This window comes from Psammomys obesus, unplaced genomic scaffold (genome assembly GCF_907164565.1).
Source record: "Psammomys obesus unplaced genomic scaffold, mPsaObe1.curated_primary_1811, whole genome shotgun sequence".
Classification (NCBI taxonomy): Eukaryota; Metazoa; Chordata; class Mammalia; order Rodentia; family Muridae; genus Psammomys; species Psammomys obesus.
In genome coordinates, this window is record NW_026589732.1 from 8634728 (window position 1) to 8646629 (window position 11902).

The window sequence follows — 11902 nt, forward strand, 5'->3', positions numbered from 1 at the left end:
ATAACTGGGCTCTAATACCTCTTTAAAAAAGAATGTTAAAAGAAAAATGTTTAAAGAATTAGAAGGTTGTCCTAGTTAGGGTTACTCTTGCTGTGATAAATCTGTGACCAAAAGTAACTTGGAGCAGACAGGGTTTGTTTGGCCGAGATGTCTTGATTATAGTCCATTGTTGAGGGAAGCCAAGGCAGCACCTGAGTCAGGCCCAGAACCTGGCAGGAGTTGAAAGCAGAAACTACGGAGGAATGCCACTTACTGGCTTGCTCAGACAGCTTTCTTCTATAACTCAGGACACTATGCCTAAAGGAGGCACTACCCACAATAGGCTAGCCTCTCTTTTATAATCACTGATCAGGAAAATGCCCCATGGATTTGCCTTGGACTTGGCCAGTCTCAGAGAGACATTTTCTCAATGAAGGCTTTTTTTTTCCCCAAATGACTCTAGCTTGTGGCAAGTTGACAAACAAACAAAAAGAATGAAAGAAGCTAAGAAGCAAAGCACCAAGGTTCTCTATTGAGGAATAGTTAACCTCTTCCCCTTATGTTCGAGTGTGTTTGTTTAAGAACTTAATTGATGGAATAAATGAGATGGAACATGTAGAGCGGGGGCGGCATGACTGGCTCAAGTTAAGGCAGGAAATATGAAGCCTACCTGAAATGTGAAGTGAAGCTATGAGGAGAAGGTCTTGGAGTTCTCTACTGTCGGCTGTGAGACTTTCCGCCTGCAGCCCCCAGCAGATGGGTAGTCTGAAGCTGCAGATGGGAGCTGAGACTGAGGCACCAGATACTCAGCTGCAGAGAATCCATTCTAGGACAGAGCAGGGCATAGAACACTAAAGGGCTTATTATGTTCAAGGCACTGAAAAAGCCCAAATGGGCAGACCCCAAAGAAGACCTTCATTCTGTAGTCAGAAGGTAAAGGCCAATGACACGCACATACATCACTGCAAAGAGTTAAAGGTTTATTTATGGCACTGCTACAATGGCCCAATTGTACTTAAGTTTTCATGTGACATTTTTCAGTTTGCTTCGAATGCTAGGAAGAAAAGGAACTATTAGTATAGTCCAAATATTTTTAGGACTTGATAAAGTATTGGTTCTGGCAGTTGAATTTTCCTGTATATTGGTAAAATTTTACTTTTCTCATACTTTGTTTGAAGTTCTGGTACACTGTATCTTTCTAGTCAGTAGGGCTGTGTTATGTTTAAAAATAACAAAAATTCTTTATAACTGACTAAATTCCAGAATGTGGAATAAATTTTTTATTTTACAAATAAAATGTCCTGTTTTCCTTACAGTATAATGATTTGATGAAGAAGAAAAGAATTGTAGAAAATGACAAATCCAAAATCCTTGCAACTATAGAAGATCTTGACCAGAAAAAAAACCAGGCCCTAAATATTGCTTGGCAAAAGGTACGTGAATCCCAAAATGTAATCCCAAGGCAAGGATGAAGGACCATATCAGTAGGTTTACACTCTAAGAGTAGTTCAGTGTGGCTTAAATGAGGCACATATTCACACCTGAGTTAAAGCCTCCCAGACTTTTTAAAATGTGTTTTTGTCTTTGACTTCACTACAAGACATAGAGACAAGTTTATGCCTCATCACCCTTTATTTTGACCACATTTTCTTATATTTGGAAGGAAACTTCAGTACTCTTCAGTATCTGCTACACGCTACCCAGCTGCTTAACACTAAAAGCAGCACATCTCACTTGACAGTAGAGCTGGAAATAAGAACCTTGGAAGGACTCGGTTTCACCATCTTTTGTTTTTCTTGCCATTTTCAAAACATTTCCATACATCAAATCTATACAATGCAATAAACTACTATGCCAAAATACAGGCTTGGTTTATAGTTTGTGTGATGATGATGATTTGCAAGTTGTGTAAATTGAAGTTTAAAAAGAAATGGCAATACTTTAAAAATCTTTTTATTTTGCCGTATAGTAACTATATATGTTTAAAGGGCATGCTATGGCATTTCTGTATGTACAATAAGACACAGGCACTAAACATACTCACTTCAAACATCTAATACTTCCTGTGCTAAGAACATCAGAATCCTTTTTACGTAGCTATTTTGAATTTTCCATTAATTGCAGTCAACACTAGTTCATCCTGTGATAAAAAAAACAGAATGTAGTCTTCTTATAAACCTATTCATATAAATGTTAGGTAAATATTCTCAGTGCTGTGACAAAGGAAAGGTTATTTTGGCTCACATTTTGGGGATATACTCCGTTACAGCAGGGAAGTCCTGAGGCAGGAGTAGCATCCCACTGATTCCATTGTTCCCACAGTGAGGAAGCAGTGAGAGAGACTGATGTGGGGTGGTTTGCTCACTCTTTAATTCGATCTGGGGCTTGACCACGTGAGGCCATACCATCCACATTTATTTTAGGATAGGCCTGTTTCCATTAACACACCATTACAGAGGTGACCAGGCAGTTAGTTGTCTCCTGGTGATGCTAAGTCCTGTCAGGTTGTCAGTCAAGATCAACCATCACAGCATAAAAGGATATATGATATTTGTATTTCTGTGCCTAACATTTATTTACCTTAATCTTTTCTATTCATGTTGCAAAAGAGCAGAGAATTTACTTGGATAATATTCTGTTCTGTATCTGTATCAGATGTATCACATTTTCATTGATTATCTTTTTATCAATAGGCCCTATGTTGGTTTCAAATTTTGACTCTTTCTCCATCTTTGATGGTGTTACAGTTTGTCTTTTTCATGTCAACCATTTTAATTTGAGTGAGATGGTAGGTTACAGTGCTTTTAATTTGCATTAGTCATATGGAAATGTTTTCTTGTTGGCCTTTTGTGTAACTGTTTTGAGGAATTTTTAAAAATAATTTTATTTTATGTCCACTGGTGTTTTGCCTACATGTATGTCTGTGTAAGGGTGTCAAATCTTGTAGTTACAGACAGTTGTGTGCTACCGGGTGGGTGTTGGGAATTGAACTCAGGGCCTTTGAAAGAACAGTCATTTAACCACTGGGCCATCTACAGCTCTTGAGGAAATTTCTGCTCAGGTCATTTACCCATTTTTAAGTCAGATTTTGTTCTTCAGTTTAAATTACATGTATCTTCAATATAGTAATCCTTTGTAAGATTACAGATTTTTACTCCCATTCTTCAGATATTTTTTTAACTCTTGTCCTTAGTTTTAGTTTTTAACATCATATTCTAAATATCTTTGTGTCCTCACAGTTTTTGATTTAAAGTCTTACTGTAGCTGATTTAAGTATCTGCTGCTCACTTCAGTTTCTTGCTTACATGCTCTATTTTTTTCATTTTCAGTCTTTGTATATATATTTTACTGGTAAACTGAGTTTCTTCTAGGCGTTGTATTATTGTATCTAGCTTTTGCCTCGACCCATCACCTAGGCTGTATCTTGAAATATAACCCGTTTACCTTCCAAGGTGTCAATGATAAAGGTGTACTACCTCATTCCGTGAAATATTTCCTGTTTCATATCTTCTTCATTTCGTTCTTCATCTCGTGTTCATCTTTGTGGTTTGGTGATTTTCTGTGTTGGTAGAATTTTGTTCTCTTATTTGTATATTATCTGTGTCTGTTCTACTATGTTGTAAACTTTAGTGTTTGGTTTCTGTGATTGTATTCAGTGTCCCTTTATTTTTACTGAGGAAGCTAAAGCAGAACCATTTGGGTGCTGACACATTTTCATTTTGGTTTACCTCAGAAAATCTTTTCGTTTTTTGGATAGAAGTTTTGCTGGCTGTCTTTCTTTTGATTGACAGTTTTCTTTTGTTTTTTTTTTTGTGAATTTGAATATCATTCTATATTAGCAAAATTGAAATAATTTATTATATTTGTATCTGAATACATAATAAAAAGTATTAAAGTAGCTGGAGAAACTGCAGAATATAACCAAATTTGTAAGGACTAAATATCCAGCTACTGATTCATGAATAGGTCATTGCAAAACTTATGGAAACATTTTAAATCTAGAATTGAATGAGATATAACATACTAAAATGTAAGGGATTTAATAAAAACAATGCCATGATGAAAACTATGACCTAACAAAACCTATGTTTGAAGAAGTCACAGAGATAATATATGTATAACTTACTGATGCAGCTTGGGGCCTTAGAAAAACAAGAGTAGCCAATGACCAAATCAGTGGATGGAATGTCAGTGTTATGGTAAAAATTAGTAAATTATTTAGAAATGAAAAAGAAAATACAATAATCAGTGAGGAAAAGAGAATCATTATGACAGATACCATTGTGATTCAAAATCATCAGGGCCTATTTTAATAAATATATTTTACTGAATTAGAAAAGTAAAAGAAATGAACACACACAGGAATACAGAAAGAAAATTATAGGCCAATCTATTTGCATGCAGAAACTTGACTCAGATATCCTTATAATGCATATAAAGTTAATTCTGGGTCTTAGAAAATGTCCCCCCACAATGATTCTCAGATTTAATAGAAATGAGAATTAATTTTGTAAATTGGTTTTGCTCTTTTCTAATTCTCAAGGTTCTATAGTGCAACACTGATGATTGAATATTCAATATGCCAGTTGCCATTATTCATTTTTTTCAATTTTCAACAGTAACAATGTGGTAGAAGTTACTGATATTGGCATATATTCTTCTGATGGCTGAGGTAACATGTTCCTTAGGTCCATATTCAGGAATGCTGCTTGTCTCTAGGAGATTTCCTAGGTATATTTACTTGTACATTTTGTGTGCCTGCCCCTGAATCTGAAGATTTCCCTAGAGAACACGGCCATTAAATCCTGGAGACATGCATTTATACAAAAGGCAATGCTTATTTCTCTGTGGCATACTGACATTTGTCTTCTGAACTGTGAAATTATTGGTCATATTCATAAGACAGATGCTGATCAGGTGTATATGTATGTGCAGTGAATCACCCCACATGCCGTGACTTTGGGCTTACATCTCTATGTAGCCACCTGCCGTGGCAATGGAGACAAGCCAAACAGCTTTTCTAGACCTTTCTTCCTGAAGCACAGTGGACCTATTGAGTTGCATGTATATATACTAACAACTGGAAAACATTCTGATGCTGTAACATGATTCTTTTAATCTAGGTGAACAAAGACTTTGGCTCTATTTTTTCTACCCTTTTGCCTGGTGCCAATGCTATGCTTGCACCACCAGAAGGGCAGACAGTTTTAGATGGTCTGGAGTTCAAGGTTGCCTTAGGAAATACATGGAAAGAAAACCTAACTGAGCTTAGTGGTGGTCAGAGGTAAGTAATCTTATAATTTATAATTTCTTATGATTACTTTAATATGTTCTATCATTTTATTTACCTTGTAATTTTCTTTCAGTTTTCATTTGGTTGGCTGCCTTTGTAAAATTTGAAAAGCCTAATACATGAGACTACAGATTTGGTTAAAATATTTGTTTAAATTAGTAGATGGAAACAACTATAGCTAAGTATATATTTCAGTATTGGATGGCTGTAGCTCAGTGTTGGAATATGTGCCGAGCGCTGGAAAAAATACAAATAAACAGTCAGATAAGTAAATAGAATCTAGGAGCAACAACTTATTAAACATAGCTGTTAAATCTGTTGAAGCTAAACTGAGGAGGGCAAAAGAACCTTCAAAATCAGTTTGGTATCTGTGTAAGCTGCCTGACACAGATGACATTGGTGTTTCAAGATGAGAGGAAAATGGGAGCATAAGTACTTAAATAATGACACCATATCTCGCAGATATGATGAAATCTGTAAAGATAGCCATTTGAGCTAGTGGCAAGATAAGCACATAGACAGACTGACCCAGCAAAACGTTTACAAAGTTACTGGACACCCATATGCATGTTCCTTTAAAGGCAGCCAGTGGAGGTGAGAAGAACTTGAGACTTTACACTTATTATTCCAAACTGCTGGCTGGAAGCAGCCTAGAATTCGGTGTCTAAGAGAAACACTCATATTGAAGCCAATAAACTTTTTCAAAATATTACTTAAAAAAATTGACACCTGTGTTTTTTCTTATGAATCCTATCATTTTTTCGATAGCAATATTATCTTTACCATCTATAGATAGATATAGATATATAAAAATATAATCTATACTATATATACACATTTATGTATATATACATATGTACATGATATGTACATATTACATATGTGTGTGTGTGGATATAATGTATATAGTATATATTTGTATGGGCACATATGTAATACAGATTTTTAAAGGGGTAACTGAAGTTATTGTTCCTTATTATAGCTACTCTCTTACCTGATACCCAGGCTCTAACTAAGCAATTGAGGTAGGGATAAATCTTACTTGTTATAAAGTAACATGCTCTGGGGTTGGAAAGAGAGCTCACAATTAAGAGCTCTGGCTGCTCTTCTAGAAGACCTGGGTTTATTTGCCAGCACTCACGGAGATTCCCAACCAGATGTAACCCCAGTTGCAGGGGGTTACAACACTCTTCTGGCCTTGTAAGGGCACCAAGCATGTATGTAGAGCACAAACATACATGCAGGCAAAACACCAATACATATAAATTAAATAATTTTTTTAAGTGACTTTGCTCTTCAGTATAAATGCCAAATGTAATGAGAGTGTTAAAATTGTCTCATGAAAATAGGATGCTTGTTTGGAACAAACAAGGTTTGGAACCTAGGATCCTTATGACTTTAAGAAGAGTATACACCATCATATTAAGGACATTGTGAATTTGCTTTAATGTTGGTAGAATGTCTGTAATGTTCATGGCTTTACTACCACCAATCTTTTCTCAGGTCTCTAGTGGCTCTCTCACTAATATTGTCCATGCTCCTCTTCAAACCTGCTCCAATTTATATTTTGGATGAGGTAGATGCGGCCTTGGATCTTTCTCACACCCAAAATATTGGACAGATGCTGCGTACACACTTCACACATTCTCAGGTGAGAACCACTCCAAACACTGTTTCAGGTTATGCCAAATCACTTTGATTGATTGTGTGTTTGTTTTGTGAAACTAAGTCTTTATTGGTAATCATTGTTAAGTTAGATATTTGGGGTTGGGGCTGTACCTCACTTCTGCAGTTCTTGCCAGCTATGCAAATTCTCAAAAAGATGAGTCAGTGTCCCTTGAAGGAGAGAACCAGGCATTAATAATGTTGATTTTTTTTTTTTTTTAACATGGTGAAGAACACAACTTAGAATTGATTTAGTGATGATATGTTTTCTGTAGCTATTTGCCACAAGGATGACAATTAAATACAACTGCTTCAAGAATATACTTAAGGCATCAGAAAAATGTGACACATGATGGGGGAACTTTGGTTTCTCCTGGTTAAAACAGAGGAAAATCCCTTTAAGCTAAAAAGCTTTTTCTTTTTTAAATTTAATTTATTTCATTGATATAGGAGCTATAGCTGCCAAATGTGGTTGACCAAAAGTAGATACTGTACAGTTCTGGGGTCACTACTCATCCTAGCTACTCTAGAATCTATGTTTATTATGGCAGGTTTTTAGGTAACTACAATAAAATGATGCCTTTTCCTAATTCTTTGAAAGTGGTGTTTTGAAGGAGGTTGAAATGTAGAAACTTGCAAACTTCTTTGGTATTATAAAATTTATCACATAGAAAATTGTTTCACTAAATTATTAGAGCTAGCAATGGAATAGGGAATGCCAGCCACAGAAGTCAGCTACTGGAAAATAAGAACCTTAAGTAATGAAACACTTGAAGTAAACTTAAGTAACTTCTAAGATAATAGAACACTACCATTCATTTGGGTACATGGTGCTACAACTGTTTTCAGTTGTTATTTGAGAATGTACATTTTCATGGTGTCATGTTTAAGGAAAGAACGAATTACCTCCAGATAATTCTTTTATTAAATTAAAATACAATTATATCATTTTCTCCCTTCTCTTAGCTCCCTCTATATACCCCCCCCCACTCTCTAAAATTCATGGCCTCCTTTTTAATTGTTTCATCACAAACATATATTTCTAAATATATAAATGTAACCTGCTCAGTCCATGTGGTGCTACCTGTATATTTGTGAGGCCTGACCACATTGTATTGAATAGCCAGTTATTGGTGAGGCTTTTCCTTAGTCATCTGTAGTTCTTTGCTACAGTAGGCTTCCACGACATTTCCCTCTTCTCTATAAGCTTGTCTACTGGGCTTATCTTTATTTGTATCTCGTTTAGGCAGCCATGCATTGATACTTGATGGGTGTAGCCTCTTGACATTTCTAGGCGACACGATCTCATGTCATACTTTCTGTTTCTCTCTTAGAATCTTTCCTCCTCATCCTTGATATTGCCTGACCCTTAGATGCAGGAGTTGTGTTATAGATGCACCATGAAATCTCTGTTCCCTGCATTTTGATCGTGATGTTGTAGTTTTTTTAAGAGAAGGGGTGAGAGGTGAACATCTCTGCATATAAGGATAAATATTTAGAATCAGGAATTATGCTAGATTAGTAAAGTGGCATTGTAGGTTCTTTCCTCCAAAATCCATGACCTCATTAGCTTTGTGTAGTTGGCCAAGTTTCCACTACCAGGTACGTTTTCCCTCTTGCGGGCCTTGAGTATAATTAGAGACCTGTTGACTACTATCAAGATACTCATGCCACTATTGCAACCTTTGGGTTATTATTGCCATGCTGGGTAGGACTCTTGGTTGCCTCCTTTCCTTGGAAACTTGCATGGCACCCTCTGTTACCACCGCTGAAAGCCACCGCAGGGTAGAGGCTGCCAGGTTAGAATCAGCAAGTACCCCTCAGATCCTCTGTCCAGATCTCATGGTACCCTCAGCAGTCGGATACCTTCCGGTGAGGTAACCAGGGGCAACAGTAATATGATATATGTTTTAGAAGTTTGTTGGACAGCCCTGACCATTAACTTGAAATAAAGCTTCTCATGCTCATATGCCTAATATATACCTTAGCTCTTAGGAGAGGGGAGCATTAATAAGAAATAATGGTTTTTGTTTGTTTTCTTTTTTTCTCTTCCCCCTTAAGTTCATTGTGGTGTCCCTCAAGGAAGGTATGTTCAACAATGCAAACGTCCTCTTCAAAACCAAGTTCGTGGATGGTGTTTCTACAGTAGCCAGATTTACTCAGAGTCAAACAGGGAGAAAGGAAGCAAAGGCTAAGGGAAAGTGACTGAACTGAGCATGTGCCAGAAGTTCAGAGTACAGACTTCCCACCTTGACCTTTATACATATGAACTTTCAAGAATTTGGGATTTAAGTTGTTTCTATAATACTGACATTATTTTCTTACTTAATCTTTTATTGCTTGTAAAAGAGCAGATTTTTCTTACGTAGTGTGATTATGGTCCAATTATTGTAGCTATTATTGCATGTATATCATTTTTTCAAGCTCTTTTTACATATTAAGGAACCTGAGATATGCCTAGTTGGTAAATTTCAGTGTGCAAAAGCCAAAAATACGAAGAAACACATGAAGTTATAGGATAAATATAGCTGACAGTCGGCTTTTAACTAATTTAATTTCTAAGGGCAGTATCAATGAATTTTCTTTTGCTTATAAAGTCATTTGCGTACAGAAAAAAATTATAAAACAAGTTGCCGGACCAATAAAGGGAACACATAGCAATTATGTATGCACTGAGCTATTTGAGGCCAGTTCTGTGGGGATACTTTGCCAGATCCTCAAATGGGAAGTGTATCTTGAAATGTTTTCATATTAATGATGTTGGACTATCATGTTTGTGTATGTTTAATAATTGGTCTCCACAAGCTAGAACTTTGGGTGTTTTTAAGCTTTGAATATTTTAATAGAAGCTTCGGAAGACCTGTGTTGTGCTGGTATATGAACATGATGCACGGTATTACACTCGATTGCTCTATCTAAAGTCCTCTACTATTTTTAAAGATTTCTGTCAGGATTCTTATCTAATCAGTATCCTTTTGTTGAATGTGGGACCTAGCAGATTACATGAAAAGTATTTTTTACAAGAGTCTGGTAAACCTAGATAAATCTGCCTTTTTTTACTAAAATAACTCAAAAGTTTGATGATTGATGTAATTCTTGGTGCCTTCCTTGTCCAGGTCAAAGGTAAAACTGCTTTAAGAAGTAGGAGACAGGGCTAATACACACCTTGAGATCCTCACCTGCAGCTCTTACATTTCCACCTCAGCACCTCCACACTTAGAATCCTCACAGCTCTAGTATGATCTAATCTGTTTACATATTTTGGCCCCGTTCCTTTCTGATAATTAAGCCTTAATTCCTTGATGTTCTACTTCCTTTGATGCATCATACAGGCCCTGAGTTGGACATTTCTCAAACTTCATTTACCATACATATCTGTGATGCTCTTAAGTATTTGTACCCTGATAGATTTTGGCAATTATATCATCTAGAGGGAAGAGACACTAAAATACTGACCTACAGACAGTATAGATCACAGATAATGGACCTACACAGTCCGTTGTTACCCAGGGTGTTACAAACCGTTGGTCAAAACAGTTGTGTTTATTCACACTGCCACTGATAACAGTATTCTGATTTAGTTGCAGTCTAATCAATGCCAGCTGTTATATTTTGGAATAGGCAGTTGTAAACTAACACTGAATTGCTGTTTTAACCAGCATTTTTTGAATGACTTATAAGGTTTACTATTTTGTGTGATTTTTCTTTCTTTGTCTGTAAATTATTTCCTTGTATGCTTTTCAGTCTTTTTGTGTTATGTATAATTTTGCTCTTAAATTTTTGTGCATATATTAAATTTCTGTAAGGCATATTAAATTTTTGGAGTACTGTTTTTTTTAATATAATGAAATTATCCAATTGACATTTCATGTATCTATAAAAAGGTGAGTTAACTAACATTAATAACTGAAACCACTCACTTCTCATTTATACATATTTTTTTTGTCCTCACATAACTGAATAAGGTAGCCTTTATTAGCATTCATTATGAGGAAACTGAACAGAGGTTAACTAACTTGTGCACAGTAACAACACTTAGTGGATGGCTGAGTCTAGGAACAGTGGACACACAGGATGGCCATGCATTATCCGAAAATACTTGGGAGCAGAAGGATACCAGATTTAGGAGATACCTTATTTATTTTTCGAATAATGTGATAAAACTCCATGACCAAGGCAACTTATATAAGAAAGTATCTAATTTGAGGCGCATGGTTCCAGAGAGTTAGAGTCTATGACTGTCATTTCAAGAAGCATGGCAGGAAGTAGACAGACATGACATTGGAGTAGAATCTCATTTTGATCCAGAGTAGCTTTGCCAGTTTTTTTTAAAGACTATACTAACAAACTTTATATTGATGAGTATTATAAGGTTACTCCATTTTATACCTTGCATCACCAAGTAGAAAACAGTGTCTCCTGGGCTTGCTGTGATTCCAAAAGGGAGCAGATTGAACAATTGGGAATGCTGTTTGACCTATGTACCATATGACTTGGTAAAAAGTAAGGCATCTTTAACATATGACAAGGCAGTATCCACAACACAGATCCCTAAGGCCAGACTATGCTATCTACAACAGCAACTTCTCTACACTGGTGTGTTACCACTGTTGTAGAAGAGCATCGAACCATGAGCTAGAAAATGATCATACAGCCCCAGAGCCCATCTTTAGCTCTGTTTTGCAAGCTTTGCCAACTTGTAATAGCAACAATACATTTTAAGATGAAGTTGATGCATTAAAAATAAATCCCCCTCAGTAAGCCTAAGATTCCCAGATAAGTCACCATTGTCTGTCACACCCATGGTATGAGGGGAAATCCCGTAGAGACAGTTGACAGGAGAAAGCATGAGCTCAGGTCAGAGATGAAAACACTGCTTGTGGATAACGTTTAAAGTAAAAGTAATGGCGATATGAACACCTTGAAAGATGATGGCAAGTGAAAAATCTAATGGGAAGATTTAAA

The 11902-nt window shown here is 36.3% G+C and overlaps 1 protein-coding gene across 2 annotated transcripts in view; it reads left to right on the top strand.

Annotated features, from left to right (window-relative positions):
• Positions 1–10753, top strand: part of Smc2 (structural maintenance of chromosomes 2) — a 46717-nt gene extending 35964 nt beyond the window's left edge. Inside the window, exons 22-25 of one of the 2 annotated variants that reach the window (XM_055605388.1) lie at positions 1296–1412; positions 5103–5263; positions 6776–6923; positions 8999–10753. In XM_055605388.1, the coding sequence (XP_055461363.1) occupies positions 1296–1412; positions 5103–5263; positions 6776–6923; positions 8999–9142 (570 nt within the window). In that variant the 3' untranslated portion in view covers positions 9143–10753. The remainder of the gene's footprint in view (positions 1–1295; positions 1413–5102; positions 5264–6775; positions 6924–8998) is intronic. The other variant, XM_055605389.1, reaches the window with a different exon arrangement.
• Positions 10754–11902: the final 1149 nt, after the last annotated feature.